At 34.0% G+C, this 24,100-nt stretch overlaps 1 protein-coding gene across 4 annotated transcripts in view; it reads right to left on the bottom strand.

The window, feature by feature from the left end:
* Positions 1-24,100, bottom strand: part of LOC125062341 (dystrophin-like protein 1) — a 150,847-nt gene that overhangs the window by 36,820 nt on the left and 89,927 nt on the right. For 2 of the 4 annotated variants that reach the window (XM_047668180.1, XM_047668178.1), the window contains exon 6: positions 3,744-3,882. In XM_047668180.1, the coding sequence (XP_047524136.1) occupies positions 3,744-3,882 (139 nt within the window). Of the gene's footprint in view, positions 1-3,743; positions 3,883-19,601; positions 20,338-24,100 lie in introns of those variants that run through there. The other 2 variants (XM_047668177.1, XM_047668179.1) reach the window with 2 other exon arrangements.

The raw sequence follows: 24,100 nt of genomic DNA, 5'->3' as shown, positions 1-24,100 counted from the left end.
CTCCTTATAACCTCAAATGTTGGTTGCTTCCCATCATTCAGTATGTGCAGGCCAAGCTCTGTTACCAGACTTCCGAAGGCTTGTCCTCTATTGTCTATTTTTGGGCTTCCCCACCACGGACTTTTGGCGTTTGCATCACCCCCTAGCACTATTCTACTATTGAGCTCATTCACCGTCGTTTCCAGGTGCTTTAGATAGGGTTCTATACAGGCTGGGTCTGGTTCCATGTAGAATGAGATTAGTGCAATGCCAGTTTGTGCCGTGGTCTTCAGTTTGATAGGCACTACATTAGTTGTTGTTAGTGCGGGGTATTGGGTAATACCAATATCCTCGTCAAAAATTAACACTGCTGCCTTTATTACTTTACCCGCCGGAGGATTCTGGCACTGCACCACTCTCACTCCCCTATAGTCTTTCACCCTACCCAGGGCTCCAATGTATGGCTCCTGTACTAGAGCGACTGTTATTTTCCTCGATTGTGCTTCACAAATAAGTTCACTCATTGCGAGTCTTTTCCTTTGCAGGTTAATCTGCACTATTTTTATCGATTTTACCGTTGGCTGGCCCTTAGCAATAAGCTACTCTGCTTCTGGCCAGGCTATCCCACCTCTTCCTTACTGGACAATGAACGTCAAAGGCTCCGTGGTCTTGTCTCTCGAAACCCATCCTTTTGCAGTTTATACAGGTGGGTTTTTCAGCTGCTTTATATTTGAGGCACTTCTCCCGCATGTGGGTTCCTCCACAGTGGGCACAGGAACAGACCAGATCGTCCTCTTCTTTGCAGTGCTTTCGCCCATGGCCATAGCCCAGACATTTCATACACTGCATCAGAGGGGACTGATCTCCAACCCACACCCTTTGAAGGTCCACATGCACTTTTCCTGCGCTAGTCAACGCTTGCCATAATTTTGGTGAGACCTGAAGAATGACGTGACCCTCATATGGGTTCCTCGCTCTGCGACGGTATTTTTCTGTTATCCTCCAGTCTTCTTCTCTTATGTGTTCTACTATTTTCCTGTTTTGTGTTCGTATTGCCTGCTTTATATCCTCTTCTGTATTGTAATTCAGCAAATTCTTTAGGATGATTAGTGGGTCTTTGTTTTCGACTTCTTTTACTTCCAGGTGCTCATTTACACTCACTAAGTTTTGCTTGAGTCTCTCCTTTTCTTCTAGATCTCTACATCCAATTATTACTTTTCCGTTTTTGATCTTTCTAATCCTATCCACTCTAATGCCTCCCTCTTTAACATTTGCGGCTTCCCTAATTCTATTTATTACTTGGTCTCCCGTTTCCTTTTCATTTCGTGGTGCTATTATCATGGAGTGCAGCTCTACACGTCTGTTTTCCATGATAACACCGTGTTTTGGGTTGGGTGGCCTATCTCTTCTTTGGCCGCTCGTTACCTTGGCATAGGTGCGTCTCCCCTCCAACACTTGTCTCATCATTGTTGTCTGTTCTTCTATTTTTTCTTCTAGTCTCTTTTCCTTTCCATTTTGCTCACTAATATTTTCTTGGAGTAGCTTGGTAATTTCTTCTAACTTTTTAGTCTCCTTCCCTAGTCTTATCAGCTGCTCCTCCATCCCGTTTGATTTAACCTGTCGTGTGTTATCTATTTTATCATTGTCCTTTTCTGTTTCTTCCTCGTTTCCTTTGTCATTCTTTTTCTCGTTTCCCTCCCTTGTCTGGGCCTCTGCTTCTTTAACTAGCTCACAGAGTCGCTTGATAGCAGTGGTCACAGCTATTTTAATTTCACCCTTTAAAGTACGGGCAGCGTCTAGTTGAAGGAGGGCACTTTGTTGAACGGCTGTTGCCTCAGCAGCTTTGCTTCTATATGTTTTTGCGTTTGAGTAGGTTCTGACCTTCTTTTCCTCATTTGTTACCCCCTCCCACTGGTCAATGCTCTTCCTGACACCGGCGGCCACTACGGATGTCTGCACACTAAGCTTATCTTGTTTATTAGTCTCCACAATGGTCGCGTTATATATATTTATATCATATTAGTTCTACTTTTAAATTTTTAATTATTATTATGTAAGATAAGAAGATTTTAAATACTACTGAATATTTGTGTGTTGTTAACTAATTATATTTTGGCTGGTCAGTTATAGGTTTCAGAAAAATTCACTGAACTTCTATAGGCATTCGCCATATTATTTCATTAGTTTCTCAATTAGAGGATTAGTATTCTAGTATAGTTATTAACTAGTATAGCCATAAAAAAAATGAGTGGCGGAGAGTTTATTGCCAGTTCTTCTCTTCCGTTCTACGCCCTTGATTTGAGAAGTGGTAGTAAATGTAAAATTTGAAGCATTTAATGTATACTTTCGTTCATAAGCGTACATTGTGTTACCTAAATGAATAAATGATTTTTGACTTTTGACTTTTGAATACTGTTACAAAAAACTTCTTTTTTTTTTCATCTTTTTAATTGTTTTGAATTTGGAACACGTTTTAAAGTTTTTACTTTAAAAACTTCTTTCGATTATGCGCAATTTCACATTTTTCGTGTTCATTATCAAATTACAATATGGCACAAATTATATTATATTATAGCTTATTATAGCTGTTAGTATCGACCTTATACTAAAGTTATAATACACGAATCTCGTTTGTATGTTTTAAAAATGTGTTAAGTTTTGACACAAATATAATGTAGGATACGAAGTTCACCAGGTGTTCTAGTCTCACATATAAATCAATGTTGGTTATCACAATAATCCAAGCGTCTGCTATCTGGTAGATTTACACAATTAATTTGCAACCTGATATATGGAATAGACATTTGTAAGACAAAGACAAAAATAATAAAAAAAATCATAAAGTAATACACACGTCACACTTAAATCTGCGTCACCAAATTGTCATTTACACATGTTTTTGTAAGTCGCTATTGCTAATTAAGTAATAACAAAAAATTCGCCGCTTGAAAATTCGCTCAGAATAAAAATTTCGCAGTAGCAGTTGTGTCAGTACGAATTTATAAAAGACTATCGATTAGGATAAAATTATATTTGTATGAATCGCTGACCAAGGCATTCGAAAGGTAGAGTTAATAAGCTACCAACAACCACTCATCAACGAATAAGAAAAATAATAATATATAGATATTTTTCTACGATTATTAATAACTAATTGCAATTAAAATTTGTCAATATTTCGTAACCACGAAATACATAAACCGGTAGAAACATAAACTTTATTGCGGTAAATGATATAGTAAAGCTTTTAAGCTAATTACTATTTATTTAACATCACCACAAAATCTAATATAACTTCGCAACAGTTCCCTCCGAAAGTGGGTGTGATTTGAGTTATTAGTATATTTTTAAATCTAATATTTTGATAATTAAATAAACACTTTACTGTTTAAGAACAATATTAGTGGGTGATATACTCATAATATACATATCTTGAAAATACACTTTTTACTGCTACGATACTAGTATGTTCTATAGAATATTACAACAAACTTGAAACTCGTAGTAGTAATGGAATTATTAAAGGAACCAAAAATGCGTTAAAACCGCCGAAATGAAATGATAATTATATTAGGTATTACATTTTGATAGTTAAATCCTAATCGACAGACTAATTGCATAAAAGATTCATCAATCACAGAAAATACCACGGAATACATAAATTTGGGCCGGATTTAGCAAAATTGTACCTATGATGTTTAATGAGGCGACACTAGTGACTCTCCTACCCTCTACCCTCTTATGTATATTTATAGTATTTTTACCTCTAGATGTACCCGCTTCGCTGGCTTGCACGGAGGCCTGTTCCTCTGCCGCAGAAGACGCTGCCTGTTCCGGAGTCTGCATCTTGTGACACACCTCGAAAGCTTGGCCGACAGTGCGAACTATACGCATTGCTTGACTCTGAAAAGATTTTTTTAAATCAGCTATGATTGAAACAACGAAATTTCTTTATATAAAGGGAAGTTGAATCTTAAGGGTTCCAAGCTGATGGGATATCTTATATTTGGGGGACTAGAGACCCCGAAGCTTTTGTTCTCTCTGTTCTGAACTTATATCTTAGTTCTTTCTTTGCTTTAGCTTTAATAGACCTGTAACTGTGGAGTACTGCAAGACCTTCAGCTAAAAGAGGCAAACTGGCAGAGACTGATTGAAGATTAGGCATGTAGGTGACCGATCTCCTGTATGAAAGCACAAACCCATGGAAGCAGCGGTTATCATAATAGTCGGAAGAACAGAAGAAAATTACAACTGAATGGCAGCCACAAGATGGGAAAATAAGGTAAACAGGTCAGTCGATAGGAGGATGAAGAGGAAACCACAGTTGGTGTTTGGGGATGTGATGCTCGGGATGGAAAAAAGGGGAGAGAGGTAGTAGAAGTCTACATGTTCCAGAACACTATATACAAGTTTTTTGTTTTGTATTGTACTGTATTAAAAAAAAGTACAGTTAAAAAAATTTAAAATTAAATAAATATACAATATATAATCGAAATTTTATGCATACAGTAATTTAAACTTATACGATAGAAATTAATGGACCATGAAAAGTCGCATACAACTAAAGAGTGGCAATATTAAAAGTTATCGCTCTAACAAATTTACAACTTTTATGAGTTACACGGATTTTGTACACACAACTTTCACAGTTTCCCTAACAAATTCCGAAGAATATGTACTATTGTTGCTAAGAATGTTACGAAGATATAATCTTAGGATTAAAAAAAAAACGTTGAGCGTTAATCTATATATAAAAAAATAAAAATTTAGCACTAGCTCTTAGATTTTTATTCCGGAAAAGCGTACATGCGTACGTACGTCTCTATGGGGTAGTGCAATACGTTGCATATGTTGGTATGTAGCTACAAAAAAAAGTGCGTGCGTACAAAGTACACATGTCAGAAGTGAAACTTCTTTGGCAATTTTTTTTTAAGTCTTGTTCATATTTATACAAAACTAAAACTTTATATTTCTGAGACTTTAATGAATTTAATTGTCATTAAAATATTAAAAGCGGCGAAAATTTAATTTTTTAAATACTCAAAACACGTGGCATTTTAATTTACAATTCGTCATTTAAGATTTCAATAAATTATTTTGCATAAAATATAAAATACTAATATTTCATAAATTCTCTTGATTATTTTTCCGACCCAAATATCGGCCAATAGAATTGCACCATTCGACGTCACGTGGTACAACCTACATGGTATTATACTGAAAATTTTTTGTGAAAATTTTCTCTGGTCGTTGCTTCAAGAAAAGTATTAAGTAGTTGTTTTATTCATTATGAAATTCTTATTTGTTAACTGTACATTTCGTCTCATGGTGCAATTCTATTGGCCGACATTTGGGTCGGAAAAATAATCCCCCGAATACCACTCGAGCTTCAAAATTATCTGGTATTTCCCTCAAGGTTCCCTGCAAACAAATATAGTCGTCATGACGACTATATTAATTGTTTGCAACGAACCTATCGGGAAATACCCGATAATTTTGAAGCTCTTGTGGTATTACATATGAAAATTTAATTTTAAAAATATAATTTCTATAAGGTAATTCGCCCTTCTCACTCAATAGGTCTCAATCGCTCTCTCACTTTTCTTCGACAAAAACGCTGCACATCTTCGTGACGTTTCATGCGTAAAATTTTATCATGCACCTAAATAAGTTTCACTTCAAAAAAACTATATTAAGGCAGAACTAAGTTCGCGTGGGCAGCTAGTAATGAATATTGTTGAAATCAAATCACATTTATTAGCTTCCGCAGTTTCACTGACGCAATTTCGTGTTTTGGCAAGATATTTTGCGACTTCATTATTTATAATGATATTTCAATTTCAATCATAAACCGTAATGAATTATAACCTAAACCTTCCTCGGGCTTCCGGGAGACAATTTTGCTTACACTAGCACTCTTCACCTTCTGTTCCATCCATCCCTTCCCAAACATTATCATTCACTTCTGGTGTGTACAAACTTTTTAACCCGTTTACACGTGTACTTTTATTTTAGTACTAACTCTCACTTTTCTGTTTCTTTATATAGTATTTTAGTAAAGTAAGTTTAATTCATTGTATGAGCTTAGTTCAGGTGCTCCAATACTTGATAAAATAAACTTAATATTGAATAAATATATTTTGATTTTCAATGTGTTGTTCAGAATCAACGTATATGGATTACACAAAAAGACTAAAAAGGAAAGGACTATTCTAAAAACGGAGAGAACGTACGGAGAGGAATTAAGGCGATACATCATTAGTATAATAATTCTGTGTCGACTGTCTAAGCCTTTGCGAGATCTGAAGGTTGCCACATAAACGGCTATTCATGGACTTTTATCGCTTACAAAATATTATTTGTAAAAGGCTTGTTAAAATCTATTTTACAGATAAACGTACTCGCCTGTTTATCATATGCCTACAGCGAATTGTATCTTATATTGGCGCAGAGGCGATGAGAACTTGGATAAAATGATTGTGGTTGGTAACATAGGAGGCAAAAGATCAGGTGGCCGTTCACCAACCAGATGAACCGAAACCAGTGGAAACAGATAGTTCGCTCAAGATGCTTCCTTGCTGACCACGAAGCTCAGACATGAGCTGCCAACTGAAGAGAGACAGATAAACTTCAGTTCATGTTAGTAAAGATAACAGTGACGAAAAAAAGTTAACTACATCATGTAACGTTTATATAAAATTGTCTTGTCAAGTATACTAGATATTTCATAATCTCCTTATGAACTATGCAAAACCTACACAAGAGATTATAATAGACTATACGGCTGAAACGATATTGATTTAAAATTAATGCATTTTACGCGGGCGTTAAAAATATACGAAGCTAATCCTATCTTCCATCTTTATAATTAGTTTTCGTGATGTCGTAGGCGGATTCGAATTTATAACGGGATATATAAATCTCATTCAAAAACAAGATAAATAAAAGTACTTGGATATGATTTATGTATAAGAAATATATTTTAAACTCATTACACATAGATAAAAACCACTGCCTTATACAAGGACAAAGCGCTTGCGTTAGGGTTACAGTCAAAGTTTAAAATGTTTATGAATGCGACCGTTTTAAACGCACCAGTGTGTATAAAGACGGTGGTATTCTAGTGGATTCAGTAGTAGCGTCAATTAATACGTCGTGAGGAAACCAGCATTTCGACCCAATGCCGACGTGTGTCCGGTACAGAAGGCTGCTACTTGCCTATGAAAATACAAATCGCAATCCGAGGCTAAGTCCTATAAGGTTGTTGCGTCACTGGTTTTTTGACGTGATAACGTCTTTAAAATCGTTTTAGTCGGGTGACATGTTCAGAAACTTGTGTCACACCAAAACCTCACGAGCGCGATCGCAGGTATAACGAGAGAGAGACGGACCGATCTCCCGTCTCATCTCGAGCGCTGCCAGTCATTCCGTGAATGTATGAAGAAAAATGTATATCATAGTCGAATAAGTAAACTTTTCAGTCATTTTACACCCGAAATTTATCATCAAAAGTGTGAATAAAACGATAGATGTAATTTAAAATTTGAAAAAATTGTTATCTTCATTAATTCCTTACTTCCCAAAAACTTATATCACCAATAAGACGTTATCACGTAAACATCTCGATCGTAAACCTACTTTACAAACAACCAATATTTTTTTTGTATATTACCAATAATAACGTAATTAATTTTATACGGAATTTGTACGACTTATCAATCAATAAAATACCCGAATTGTCAACGAAACACTGGCACGGATGGGAACGTATATGTCATAGGTTAAAATTGTTACTTTCGATAGATTTGATCGATATTTGAGACTTAGGGTCTGTTTTACAATGTACGGATAAGTTTTACATAAGTTCCAAATTAGCTATTTATTTATTACTTAAATAATAATAAATAGATAGGATAAACACTATTGTTATTATTTGCGATATTTGTTTTAAATAAGTGTTGTTTGATGATTTGCTGTTTTAAAAGAGTACCGAGAGTTTTTTACGCCGGCTTTTTCTCTCGGCCTACACCCTCTGTCTTCTTTGCCGATGAGTAGGGATGCCTTCAAATTTAATGACGTGGAATAAGTGATACATGTATCTTATGTTCCATAATAAACATATTTTATTTTTTTATTTTTATTTTGTTGCGTTTCACGATTTCACTGTCAGATAGCGCTATTCGTCACATAAAGTCCATCATAAGTTATGAGTCCGATGAAGTGTCAAATAGCACAATTTATCTTCCAAATAATGTATGAGTTGCAAGCTATTTGGTACTGTATCCATACATTGTGAAACAGACCCTTAGTGTTTAAGATTTCCGTATTTTAATAGGATGTGACCAATCTCGGCCCTAAATCTGAGGGATTGTGTAATCTCGTAATCACATTAATCAAATCTTCTCAAGCTTTGGCAACGATTTCCTAGTTGTTTATGCAAACTATAAACGGTATAACTGTTGATAGATCCTATCGCACCCATAAAACTCCATAATAGCCCGTTTCGTATCAAAAAGACACAACACGAAACGGGCTGAAAGAGGCCTTCCTTTGGGTTTTTATTACGAGCCATTGTCTTAATAAACATCACTTTGTCCTTGGCGTGACAGAGTCTCTTGTGCAGAAGCAGTTTCAGCGCGAAAGAATCAGTCACCCATGTAGTCCTAGAATGCGTGTCTGTGGCTTGCCAACAAACGTATATTCTCGGGGCAGTGAGGTCACTCCGTGAAGGCTCCATGCTCGCTAGGCTGGCTTAATTAGCCACGACTTGACGCACAACGGACAAAATGGGCGTCTAAGTGCGGAAACTGAGTCCACACTACATACATACAAAACCTACTTAGATTTACTATTGACGACGTGTAAGGATATCCAAAGATGTCAAATGAATTACCAGCGAATTGGTTGCTATACATATAGATTGGCAGACTTCCATTCGTTTCGCTTAATAATTTTTTCATACTTTTAACTTGTGGTCGCTAGGTATTTCTACAAACGTACTCTGGTAAATGTTTCTTTTTTTCTCAACTAATACTAGTACATATGGTTCCAATATGTCATATATTGACAATGTACAAGGTGTTTTAATTGTCAACACGGCTGTGCAATGAATTTTTTCAATTAACGCAAGTCTCCAATACAGAACGATCTTGCCTGTAAAAAAACAATAATCTCGAAATGGATGTAGCAATCTGAGTCCGAGGCTGTTTTTCTTACTAGTCGTAATTGGTTATAAGAATCCCTAAATAAGCCCCTTTAGAACGTTACTTTACACAGATTTTTCGTGTTTCTAATTGATAAATCTGAATTTTACCAACTTTATAGTCGAGTCTAAGCTAAAAGTCTAATAAATTATTTTGTTCTAGAAATTAATTTAATTCTATCTATTTGTATGTTATATACACTTGGACAAATATCAACATTGCTAGAATTTATGCGTTAATACTATGTATTGCGATAGGAAACCACAATCAAATATTCCGTATGTGAACGCTTGAGTTTATCAAATAGGTATTTATATAGAGCTGTTACTATTTTATTAAAGTATATAAATAAAGTAGACTAGACAATATGTAACAAATTCCATTTAAAAGGAATACTTCTTAATTTCTGATATAAATGTGTCTAATGTATGCCAAAGAAGGATTTGACACACCAAAGCACATAGGGCTAAGTCTCGGCTCAGAGTCTGAGCTTTACCCGTATGTCTAGGGTCAGTCGTAGTAGTAGTGTGTTTTAGAATACATTACTCTCAAAGTACATGTGTTTGTTTCAACACGAAATACAAACAAGAATTGTAAAGCTAGTACATCGAATCTGTCACCTCCAATCAATATCGTAGTGTTGAACTTCAATTAAGGTCGGCCTTGTCTAAAACCGCAACGCAATTGCATTTTCACCGTATCTATTTTACCCAACAGCTAAATCCTAGCTTTTGGAATCTAAACCATAGTTTTGCGTTAGAGTAGAAAAAATGTGAGAATGTGATTGGTCAAAATAATATCTAGCTCATTACACGTGGAAACGTGACGTGATGCGTCACATTACGGCCGTTTGACCAAAAACAATGGAACGCAACGTTTTGTCTTGCGTCTTTTGTTATAAATTCTCGCTCCCAGAAAACGGTTAATTTAATAAGGAAGGAAACGGAAGCCTGACTGTTAACAAGCTGCCTCCAGGCTTGCTAGCTAGCTAAAATATAATATCGGGGAAATGCATGCAGTGCGTGACTAGGTTTAAAATAAATAACAACAGAAGTGTTAAATACAAAATATCTTATGCACGATCTACAATTAATGTTTTAGAATCCATATCAAAATGTGAAGAGGTGGTTTCTCACCTTAGATAGTAACATTGCTTCTACTATATATCTATGTATCATAGAATATCCCAAGTAGCAAAAAACTTTGTTGAAACTCGATAAAGCTATCCGAAGTTGCCACAAAGGAAATGTTCTTTTTCATGATTAGCTGGAGCGTTTCAAACTCTGTTGGTTTTGATTGATCGCTCTTGGGTCGGAACTTCTTTCGGATAGTTTTTCTATATTTTAACATTTTCAGAAACAATAATTTCTGCTCATAAACCGAGGATCATATGTATGAAATATTTATATATAAAATTTAGAAGAATAGGAAAGAACGATTGAGACCGGTTGAGAGAGAGTGAGAAGGGTGAATTACCTTATAGAAATTCTATTTTAAAATAAAAATTTCGTAAAGAGAATCTATTAAATATTAGTATTTTATATTTTATGCAAAATAATTTGTTGATATCTCAAATAACGAACTGTTAATTAAAATGCTACGTGTTTTTATTATCGAAGACATAAATAAAAAAAATATATATTTCTTAATATTTGTATTAATTCTCGACACGTTGAATATTTTAATGAAAATTAAATTCCTAACATATCTTCCTTTTTCCCTCCCTCTAAGTCTCGGAAATCTAAAGTTTTAGATTTGTATAAATATGAACAAGAGTTAAAAATTATCTTGCCAAAGAAGTTTCACTTCTGACATGTGTACTTTGTACGCACGCACTTTTTTTAACTTACTTTGACAAAACAATACATAGTAAATCCTATCTACAAAAGCGCAATTTTATATAACATGATTAAATTAGTAGTCAATGGTATTAATATATTGTACACTGAACTATTGGGAATTACATAAACAGATTTCAATTTAATCCACTTCGCGGTTTAAATCACACATCAAAGGGTCCAATAATAACTATGTACTTTGTGATTCTGTGTTATTTTGTTTATATCGGCAAAACGCGTGTACAGTAATTTCAACATCAGTGACGTTTTCCTGGTTATTAAATAATTTATATTTATTCAGAAGTTTTAAAACAGCTGAGCTGTGAGGTTTAATTTTTCAAAAAGGCATAAAAAAAAACGTTTTCAAAATGTATTGAATTTCGACATTGTCTCAGACTAAATCTCACCTCTTTAGTTATCGTGTAACGTATGGTTTACGAAAATAGTTTGTTATGTTTCAATATTGTATTTTTCTTCGAAATACTCGGTAAGATGTCAAATAAATAAAGCTAAGAAAACAAGGAAAAAGACAAATCAAAAATTGGCTTCGATACCGTCATAATAAGTTAAAATATAACGAATAAATGAGAAATGATCCGCGATCGCTGGCCGTTTTCCAAAAATCACAATTAAAACCCATATTCTTTATTTTTTTCTTCAACTTTGTGGAAAAAATGTGGACTGCCGTTATTTTTTGGTAAGATTGAGATGATAGAAAATTGTTTTAAAAATTGTTTAATAATTATTATTAATAATAATATTAATTGTTTCATAATTATTAAACAATCTTTATACCTCTTAATCTTACCCAAAAATAACGGCAGTCCACAATTTTTAATAAATAATAAATTATAAACCGTGTTTAATATAGTTTGTATTGTTATCATAATGAAAAACGGGAATTACTCTTGACTTAGACAATATTGTGTTTCAGCCCAGGATGCAATATTGTGTTAAAGGAGACATAAGAGTACGTTACTTTACTTTAAGACTGCAATATATCGAATTTATTTCTTTAGTCTTGTTAAACCTATTTGTCATAATTTAATGCGTTTTATCTCTTATCTCTTATATTTTAATCTTACTTAGACTCTGAACTGACTTAGGCCCAAATCATACATCTCATCCCTGAAGTCGTAGGTTTGAACCTCGGTTGTGCAATGTAATCTGCCTAAATGACCATTTAATACTCCCTCGTACGGTGAAGGAAAACGTCACAGGGAAACCTGTGTCTAGCACCAAAAAGTGACCATCTGAAGGATTATTAGGAAAAACAAATGACGAAACAGATACAGAAATTGAGGCCCAGACTTAAACGGTTGTAGCGCCAGTGTTCTTTTAATATACATATAAACGGCAGTTTTACCTAAGGTTTTACTAAGGTTTAACCTTTGGAGCTTCAAATTAAATTTCCTTTTTGAAGTTGCTTAAAAAGACATACAAAATATCTCAGTAAATGCATTTTTATTTATTCCTTTGACATCACAGGCACAAAGTTGTTTGGTTCACACCTACACTAAAATGAAACATAATATAATTTTTATCACAGCGTAAACGCAAATTGACAAAAAGACACGAAAGAGTGCTATGGAGAATAATTAACTCCTTGATTTTATGTCATACTAGCCGTTTCGCGCCCGCTTTGCTGGACGAATTAAAATAAATTTTATGTTTCATTATTTTATTTTTTTTCATATTTTTATTATTCTTCTTTTTAACTTCCCGCTAAGAAAATTGAAATATTTCGAAAATCGAGTTTTTAACAGATGTTGACGTTTTGCGGTTCTAGGAAGCCTCTTTTGTTTTTATTAGCGGGAAAAATTTTCATAAAAGTAAAACAGAAATAAAAAAATGAAGGAACGTTGGAATTAAAAAAATAAATAGCCATAAACCATCTAGGAAAAATTGGAAAAAGTGGTTTAAGCGTGAAAGAGCCTCAAACGAACACCATTTTCTTTTTATATATATAGATTAGGATTCTCTAAGAAAACAAAAAACTGTCATAAAGGTTAATTCAGTATTTAGACTTGGGATGAACCTGTTATATATGTCAAAATACAATACATTTTTGATATAGAAAGCAAAATTACTACTTAACTTTAACGATTTTTTATTGAGTATATAATAGAGAAACTAGCACGAAATTAGTATTAGTACGTATATACATTGTTAACTAATTCTTAAGTCAAAGAGATAACGTAAAGTTTTGATCTGATTAAGAAGCAGTGCTGGCCAAGAGGCTTTAGCGACTCTATATCCCGGAGGTCGAAGGTCCCTTGCAGTGCTTCAATTGACTTTCTCGTGCTCAAATATCGTAACAACCGACATGTCTAACATCCAAAAATCGATGATAGAAGACTTGTCTATGAAATAAAAATGATAAAAGAAACGGATGCAATCTGAAGCCAACGCCCATTTAGTGCTCAAAGCCTTAACGGAATAAATTTTATTCTGAAATAGGTGAGTACCAAGAACTACAAGTTTTTCAATATGTAATATGCATTCGTGACACGCGAAGTGTATTACCGACCGTCCTTCTATTTTTCGATTTAAGAAATGTGAATAATCCGACGCATTCTTTTACGCATAATAATTGTTGTGTCTATTTGTAAAAAAACATTTTTAAATTTCTTATTAGTATTAGTGAGGCTAGATCGTGAAATGTCTTTTGTCCAGAGACAATTTATAAAAAAGAAATATATAGGCATCATAGGATTATATTAACTAATTGGCATATCTTCTATGTTAATGAATAAATACTATTGTTTTCTGCAAGCACCTATATGTAGAAAAATTATATGTAACCACCTTAACATATATAAAGCATAAATGACTAGATATTTTGAGTTGCAGTTGTTTTTAGCGAGAGATTTCAGTCCCTTTAATTCGCCTATTAATGTATGAATAGTTAGATATAAGGAGGTCTTTATTTACTTATTGTTAATTGTTTACCCCCGTCAAATCTCAACAAAAAAACACCCGAAAATTGGGAGGTATTTTTGGTCAACCTGGGATGTGATCGCTTGGCTGTTTGTGTTTCGTTTAGTTTTTGTATTAATTGTTTTTTACACAGCTCTTTAGTCTCTAAGTAAAGTATTGTGGTATGGCTCTTCAAGCACTGACATTAAACCCTTTTCTGGATTTTTGGTGTTGTACTTTTAGTTTTTTTTTTCTTTTTTTTCCACGCACGTAGGAGCTACTTGAGCAAACAAAACATCGGATTGATAATGTCCTACGTTTTATTAGAGGCGATTAAAAATACATGCATTCTAAAAGGAATTGCTACAATGTTCTTAAACTCATATATACTTTTTATTAATCTTTGTATGTCAATTCTTCTAATTACAAGTGTGTGTGTGTCACCGTAGGTATTTTTCTTAGACTTGGTACCTCTCTGCCTCATTGATTGCATAGCGAACATCTGTGTTGTCAGATTGGGTACTACATCGAATTTTCAATATCACCTGTTATGTAATACAAAAAACTTGGCGATTAAAAAGAGTGGCGGAGAGTTTATTGCCAGTTCTTCTCTTCCGTCCTACGCTCTTGATTTGAGAACTGGCAGTAAATGTAAAATTAGAAGCATTTAATGTAATATTTCTTTTTTGACGTTCATAAGTGTACATTGTGTTACCAATATGAATAAATGATTTTTTACTTTGTAGTACATACTTGTATATTTGTATTATTGACCACGTCTTGCTTGCTGGCTTTAGAATCTTCACCTGTTATATAAAAGGTGACTAGTTTAATGTTCTGGACGTAAATTCCCATTGTTCCATTATCTCTGTTTACACCGCAAACGATAAAACAAAAAGCTTTGTAGTCTTCTCGCCTACGCTTGGGACGAAAATCGTATATTGGGTGAGTTTTAGGGAAAAATGTTTAATATTTGACTTTAAAAAGTGTAATTAAACTTTAAAATAGAAACGTTAACGAATATATTTTTAAAGAGCGTTAGGAAAATTATTTTTTTAATTTGTTAATTAAATGTTTTAAGACAGCAAAATTAAATTATAAACCAGTTTAATTCGCTTATTGGAGAAGTCTCGGCAATGCGGTATAACGTCGGTGAAGGATTCGATTACCGATCGGAGCTAAACGTAACCTCTGAGGGCTCTTAGGGTGTAGTTTGCTGACATAAAACCTTAATCTTAAGATAGAGGTTTAACCCCGTATAAAAGTTTTACTATAAAATACACACTCTTTACACACAATGACAAGGAAACGTTCAAAAACTACAGTCAAAATTCATCTCTTAAATCTATATATAAAACTCTCGTGTCACAATGTTCGTTTCCATACTCTTCAGAAACGGCTCGACAGATATGCATATTCAGTAAGTCTGAGAATCGGCTACTATCTATCTGTCAATCAAACAAAAATTAATTTTGAAAGCAGTAATAAAATTTAGTATAGGTACGATTGAAAGAAAAACGTTTTGTAAAAATGTCGTTGTATAAAGGAATTAGTTATAAATTTGAAGTTATTATTATAATAGATATGTATTTAAAATCACTTAATTGTATATTAACGAGTAATTAAATACGGCAATTATCAAAGGAACGTCGTTTGTCATAATTAAAAATGAATTTATCGCCAAATTTCACAATTTCAATGAATAAATTTCAGTTGTTAATTATACGAATTCATAACGTTTGATTTCAACCAATGTTTCTTGGAAATGCTATTGACAATTGAAAAACGTAAAAAGAGCGAACCAATTTGTAAATTAACTACAAATGACGATATTTTGTACTGATGATATTGGCTATCTTATACGACCCAAAAATCATAGACTATCAGGTAGTCTAATCATACAGATGTGTCTTAACAGCCACACCCATACAAATTAACAATTGAACATGCAGCACTCTGAAGCCTTAGGAAATGGCACTGATTTATAAGCACTAAGTAGTCGAAATACCAAATATGGGAGCGTATTCAATTTGCTGAAAGTAGGAGACAGAACTGGCTTCAGATCTACTGGTTTAAGAATCTTTCGCAATAGTTCAAAACACTAAATAAATGTTCAGAAGTGCGGCTTCTAAACTTAAAACAGTAGGCCTGTTCCTATGGTGCCTTCGAAGAGGACATTGCCAGAGGAAGGTGGCTGGTGTGAATGAATATACTGTAACGACACTCTTTGTCCCGTTTTCTTGTATTCTTCTTAGATTATATCATTAAACTATTATGTTAACCTGAATATAACACTTTAGTTGTTATATTTATAAGTTACTCCTGCAATCAGACCAATAAATAAATACAGATTCGCGAACAAACAAATGGACGATGTTACCGAAATGCAGTGACGTAAAATTCAGCAAAACCCTTCGATTTCAGAGAAATACTAATATACAATGGCAGATAACAAATATGTTTATCTCATTCCCACTTACGTTGATCCAGACCATAAACACGAATTAGATGTATAAACGATTCTCACAGTTTCGAAACATTCTAAATAAATGCGACGATTGAAGTATCGCTTGAGCCTTGAGGCTGATTGTCGCGTAACGGACGTCATATATATATCACCCACATAATATATAATATGTTTTTACAATATTTCCAATTATAGACAGTAAAATTTAAGCGCCGTACAAACAATGAAAATTTACGAACGTTGACAATTGTTCGATATTATCTTTGGGTTTTTAAAACTTTTTAAATTTAAAACAAACTTCTATTCATTAGGGTACATGATTTTTCTTATTTCCAATATTTTATAAACGTTCTATTGTTTCCTTATACTATTTTGTTGTAACAATCATAGTTCTGAGACAAAATGGAGAATTAGTATTAAATCACTAGTAGTAAAGTAGCACTTGTAGTTAATCGGTGACGGGGTATGAGATGGCTACTGCAATGAGCAAACTAACCAGAATATGGCAAAACAGAAACGTGTCGAATACTACCAAGACTGGCTCGCCTGAACTTTGGTATTTTCCATGGAGTGCAAAAAGAACCAATAAGTCCATTATCAACCAATTAAAGATCACCAGATCACAAGATCCCGAGATCGACTATCATTTACAAACGGATGCTTAGCTACTCTGGCCATATTGCCTGGAGAGAACCGAATAGTCTCGACAAACTGGTAATGGTAGGGAGGAGTGATGGCTGGAGAAGACAGGGTCATTCGCCTAACCGTTGTTCTGAACAAATTAAGACAATTATGGGTCTCCTCTGCCTCTGTTGTGCATAGGGATGTTGCCTAATGCACATGACAAGCGGAGGACAGAGGCTTTTCAAGACAGGCACAACCTTTAATTATGAACACTACGAAGAAGAATTAGTTGTTTTTATAGAACGGGCACGAGGCTCATCTGATGTTAAGTCTTACAGTCGCCCATTGTCACTCTCAGTGCCAGCTCGCGAGGGGCCTTTTAAAAATTGGTACGCTCTTTTCTTGAAATACCCTAAGTCGAATTGGTTAGGAAATACTTCAGTGGGCTCGTTCCATATAGTGTATAATTAATTAGATCTCGAGTTAGGCTGTGCATGACCAGGGCATTAAAATAAATTCCCTGAGCTAAGCATAAACAAAGAGAATCGAATAAAATAAATTCATAAATTGTGTGCAATCCAAATAAATAAAATTGATCTATTTTTGTGGTTAAATTTAGCCAGTCCCTAAATACGTTCAAAACTTCCGCGATACGTCAGTTTCTCGCTCACAATCATAATAAATATTCGACAATAAGAGCTCATCACACTTATGAAATATTTTGAAATACTTTGACGTTTGGTTTACTGTGTTTAGTCGACTTCAATAACTAATTATTTTATAACATTTTTAAGTTCCCCATTTCTCAACAGCATATTTTTGTTTGTAAAGGTTAACCTTTTACTTCCTTATGATCTGATGGGTCCAAATGAGATTCAACCTTTTCTCAAATTTTATTAGTCTAGATTTATATTCTTTTGTTAAAAAATCATTTTCAATTCGAACCTGCAATTGTTGATTCAATTTGTAAATATTTTGTTAATTTAATTTAGTTTAAGTACAGAGGTGTCAGTCTCATGCACTCGGTTTACATATTGATTTTATTAACAAGCCAGAACCATTTGAGTTTTTATAACTTGTTGACAACAAGTAATTATCCACTTCGATTGAGTGCTACGGAATTTATGGGCACATGTAGATTTCGGTTAGTAATTTTATTTAGAATAGAACAAGACAAGAACTAGTGAATAATATTTAAACCGCAAAGAAATGTACTGTGCCACAATACGTGCATATCTGTTGATGAAATTCGTACCGTTAATATTTCTTAATCAAAGATCAATTCCATGAATTGCGAGTGTTTTCGTCTCGACACTCAAAACAAGTCCTATAATTCTCATTTAGCTTCGACTTGTTGACATTAATGCAATAATATTTCGAATTATTTAGACAGGAAAAATGTACGTCATTTAAATTTTATCTTGAGGAGGAAATCTGTCAAAAGTCATCCAAATAAGTATGATTATTTTAAAATACACGCTACATACGGCACTCTTGCAGTGTCTGCATAGTGCTCTTATTGTTATTGTATGATAGAAACCGTATCGCATTTGCATTGACTAATATTATGTTCAAGAAATAAAAAATCTGTATTTCTATTCAACTCTTGTACAAAAAAAAATCGCAAAAGGAAATTTCTCACAGGTAAGAGTTAAAACAATGTATTACTGATTGAGTTGATTGATTATTTAAATCATATCCTTACCTAATTATACGAATCTTGTATATATTAAAACATTTAACAGTAACGCTAATCACAAATACTGTGAAACACTAGAAAGAGTTTAAATTCACGTTTATATTAGTATCAAAATGCAATGAAAGACAAAGTATTGAAAATATATTTAATTGTAAATAAACGCTTGGACTAACGAAGCGAAAACAATTAATGAACTTTGATTCTTTAACTGTTATTATGAACCATTCTTCTGCACAACTAAATTGATTGTTTCCCGTTATTGAGTGAAGCTCAATATTACTTCAATACATTGAGAGCTGCCAATTTCCAAATTAAAATAATAATAAATTACAAAAATACTGACTTAAAAAGTTCATTCGATGCATTTCTCTGTTTTTGATTAAAGGAAAAAATATTTTTTATGGATATAGCAAAAAGGTTAGTCGATATCATAGGAGACCGAAGAGCTGGCAGCTACCTCGGACAAAGATTTAGACTAGCTATTCAAAGGGGAAACGCAGCCAGTATCTTCGGAACCTTGCCTAAAGAGACTTTTAAAAATTTTAGTTATTATATTTAAAGGTGAGTTATTGTTTTGCTGTTATTGGTGAGATGTGGAAATAGAAAAAATTATGTGATTTCTAATAATAATTTTCTAATTGCGACGAGTTCCGATTTATTAGTTCCAATGAACTCGTTTAACAACATGCTCTATTTGCGGCATAAAATATTTGACAGAGACTAGACGTAATTTCACACCTGAATAACGTCAGAAAATTACCTGCACAATACCTGAAACGCATTCGTAAATTTCGGTATGGCTATAAAAATACCTCGCAGTGCTGCCAACAGAATAACATTGTAGTACGAATTTTTTAAGAAGCAACACTTACCTCTAAATCTGAATCGATGCCATCGACACTGGAATGGTCATTCCTTCTCGATGCCCTGTTTCTTCGCGTCAAACTGTTAACACCCATTAATTTAGTGGAACGGCCGAGGGTCGCACTACCAGTGCCCACAATTTCAGGCTCGCGAAATGAAAGCTTCTTTCTTGGTCTCTCGCTAGCTTCATGCGTTTGAAAGTCCTGAAGGCGGTCTATTGGTGGTAAAACAAGCCGAGATTGGACACAGTACATTTCGTCTGAAGAATCGAACCTTCGATGTAGAGGTGTTGGATCCTTGGGTACACTTCCTGAATGGTAATTTATATCATCCTCATACCGCTTTGTTGCTCCAACGGATAATGGCCGTGGTCTGGCTCCGTATTCCCTTGGAGGTTCATCTATACGACTTCTGTGTTTCACCTTCCTCATATCACTGAACTCCGGTTCAGATCTGCTACTTTTGAGTCTCTCACTCTTCTTTTTAACATCTTGCTTCTTCTGTCGGTCTTTAGATTTGAGAGTGCCCAAGGCCAAAAGTGTGCTCCGCGCTTTAAGAAGAACTTCGGAAGGCAGGTTTTTTAGGAGATCATTCCTCCGTTTCTCGTTGTTAGACATGATATTTAGCACATATGATTTATTATCCACGTTCCAAGCCTCGCTCGATGGGTAACGCGTTATTCCGTATTAGTTCTCACTAAACAACTGAACTCGCGGCCGAGCGCGTGGACAGCGTGCGTCGCGCGTCGCTACCACCACAAATAAACACACTAGATTTCCCACCTCCGAAATTACACTCAGAGTGAACATGACATAGACATTGGCAGCACGAATATGTTTAACATGGTTACGGAAGGTAATCAAATTAACATATATCTTGTTTAAAGAGTGTCTGAAGAGTCATTTATCGGTGGTATAGTTTTGTCTGCAATTAACTGTTACCTTGAGTGAAGTACGCGTTAAAGTGTGCTATTTATTTTATTGACATTTAACAAGATCATCAAGACATTTTAAACATATACCATATAGAACTATGTGGGTTTTTCTAAATATTTATACACCTAAATGGACTTAGAACAGATACAATTCGTATAAATATAGTCAGTGTTTGTACAGAATTTTAGTCAAGTTTTCTTCATATTGCCCGCTAACATGGCAAGCATGCTTCGAGGTTGTGTCTCCAGTGCATACCTAAGCTAATACTGGGAGGAACTGCCAACGTGCGCATAATTTTGTTGAGAGATTTTACTGAATATTGTTCATGTTGTATGTGATATTCAAACCATACATTATACGCTATCGGAGCACTAGGACTATCCATCAAGTTAAATGTCATAGGTAATAAATTAATAAATATAAGAAACGTATGGAAATAGTCATAAATTGGTTTTGCCACGTTTGAATTCGACAAATCTTAACAAACGTCTCATAAAGAATAAAAAGAGTATATCTACCACTAAATATTCTCTGTAAGAAAAAAATTAGAAACAAATGCTAAGCCCCGTACTCCGTTATCTTATCTGAGAATTATTTAAAATAAATGTAGCTCTCAAACGTCACAATAACGCATAATCTTTGGGATCGCGATATCACAAAAAGCTTCTATTTATATTCGGCAAAGAACAACGGTTTAATTATATAGATAGGCCACTGATTTTGAGTTTTATTGTAATTTTTTGGTTAAATAGTTAAAGTAAAGTAGACATTTTTATAACTCTTAAACCTGTATCACTTAAGTAGGCATTGTAGACAAATTTATAAAGAAGACTTTTAACTCCTAAAACTACATATATGCTTTAAAATAATGATTTAAGGCTGTATTTTGTGGATACAATACGTATTTTATGGATTGTTTTTGTGATTTGAGTGTAAATTTAAATTCATGTTCGGAGGAGAAGAAATAGTAAAAGACTCTCCACCACTAATTTTATTCGCCAAGTAATTTGTTTTAATCGATTCCTCAAAACTAACAAATATTTATTATAATATATATCTAACTATAACTATATCTCACATATTTATTATAATAATTTTGATACAGTGGAATTTATTTCATTAGAATAATAGTTTCTAAAAAACTCAAACTCAAACTAACTTTATTCATATATGTAAACAAGTAACTTAATTGAGGGCGTAGAGTAGGCAAGAAGAACTGGCAAGAGAATAGTGTATTATAAATTCTTGGAAATTAACGATTTTATTTGGTTACGGTGACAAAAATATATTCTATACCAAACAGACGAAAATCGCATCTTACTTTATAAATCTTTGTTTAAAATCCCGAGCTACGTGTTACCTGAAACTAGCTAACATTTGGAGAATTCAAGAAAATGTATTATGGCATCTTTAACAAGATAAAGAGAATCTCTGAACGGGACCGACACCAAGTGACTGCTAATTTCTTATAGGCAAGTAAAAGTGTCATCTATTGATAGGATTAAAAGAAACCGCCTTTTATTTCTCGGCCGTACATTTGCGCGATCATTTGTTTTTTCTAATACGCAAATAGGTGATCAACGTTCTGTACACACATTTCGATATCCTCATGATGTTTTCCTTCATAGTACCAGCAAGTGTTAAATGTATCAGCCAGTACCAGCTAGTGTTAAATACGCAAATAAAGGAAAAAATTATTGGTACACAACCGTGATTCAAAAGCACGACCTCTGAGTTGAGAGGCACAGTATTGAATAATGTAACTTCGAGATTATTTTATTATATCTATAATTTAAAGAAAAAACTTTTTGACCCGATTGAAGTTATGTATTATTATAAATTTACAACTATTTAACATAATTTTAAATTTATCCGACGTTTCGCGTGCTTTACAGCGTGCATGGTCACGGTGACTGAAGACAAAAGGTGTTGGATGTCAAAAAGTATCACAGCTGTAGAGAAAGTTGCATTATCTGTATTTATTTCCCCGGAGTTGGTATCGACAAAAACACACACAAGACAAAAATGGCACCGTGAGCCATTTTTGCCAAAACCCACCATCTTTTAGTCGAGTTGTAAATAGTTGTAAATTTATAATAATACATAACTTCAATCCAGGCAAAAAGTTTTTTCTTTAAATGTGTAAAAGTTATGTCAATCAAAGACAATACTATATCTATAATTGTTATATTTTAAAGATGTGAAGTTTTCAATCTAAAACCGTCTCATACCACGATAAAGTTTAATAAATCATCTCCACCAACGATTTACAAGCGAATAATCACGACGCAGCGATGCGAGAGATTTTTTATAAAACTTATCATTTAATATCCTGAGAACTATCCATCTGAATAAAGAATTCATACTTCGTAAATATTTTTCACTCTTAAATTTCTACAAATTGTAGGATTAGAAGCTCACATTAAAGTCGCTTACAAAGCAAGAGCGGTAGGATTAGGTCTCCCTTATAAATGTACACTAAGGTACCGCAATTTTTATTTTAAGGAAAACTTATTGTGTAATAAAACTTAACAATTGAGTGTTAATAACTCAAATCAACTAGATACTACGGTTATCTTTCTGTACAGCCCTGAAAATATGTGAGCTTGTAGTTTATTGTTTATCAGAATGCCAAATCATAAAATGACTGCTTCACGACTGATTTGAGAGCGAGCGCCGATGCGAAAACCGCCGTGTGAGTTCGAAAAGTGAGTTACAGAATCGCAAGGCTGTACATTTTTGTGTGTATAACGTCAACACATTAATGCACAGCATTCACTGTGAGTCAGACTTCAAGATTTAGGACTTCAAATAGTATTGAATAAATTGAATATCAGCGTATTTATGCAACTTGGTTTTAAAATAGTTATATTTAGATCAGCTGGATTGTGGACAAGAGTCCACAATTTAGTTTGAAACCCACGTAATTTTGTATGACGTTTAACGAGACCTAATTTATTTTTAATAATTTTTTTTTAGCGCAACTTAAAGTAATATCAGAGGATTTATCTCGTTATACCGTTAAATCAAAGGAATAAGTTGCTCTATTCGATACCATCGTTATTTTATAGCAAGCTTATTTTAAAATAGTAATTAATTTAATTCGTATCTAACATGGTGAATGTTAGACAGTCCTTTTTATTTCCTATTTACCTATTCTAAATTATATCTGCACCAGATCTCGCGACATCCATGTTGAACGAGAGATAGAGAGATTATTTATTCTAAACCCGAATATGGACAGTCAGCAAATCGTCAGTTACATACTTGTGTAGTATAAAAATGAATCCCAATAGAACAGCCGACTAAACTTAGCGAGAACAAACGAGTAGCATTCTAAGTGTGACCCCGGTATGTCAAAAATATATTGCATTTTGACACACGGAATTGGTACCGTTTCTCACTCTCAGCCCTAACTAAAGCTTTCCACAACTTGACCAACATGACAAATGACATCGAGAGAACATCAATCCGTACGTCAAAGCGAGAGCTCGCAATTTGCACTCAAATACGCCTCAATTTGGGAGTGACCTGCAATTTTTAGCTGATGAAGCATAATTGCATGTGTCGTG

The sequence above is a fragment of the Pieris napi genome, chromosome Z (genome assembly GCF_905475465.1).
Source record: "Pieris napi chromosome Z, ilPieNapi1.2, whole genome shotgun sequence".
Lineage (NCBI taxonomy): Eukaryota > Metazoa > Arthropoda > Insecta > Lepidoptera > Pieridae > Pieris > Pieris napi.
Note: the sequence above shows the minus strand (reverse complement) of the source record. Positions and strands in the feature narration are given on the sequence as shown.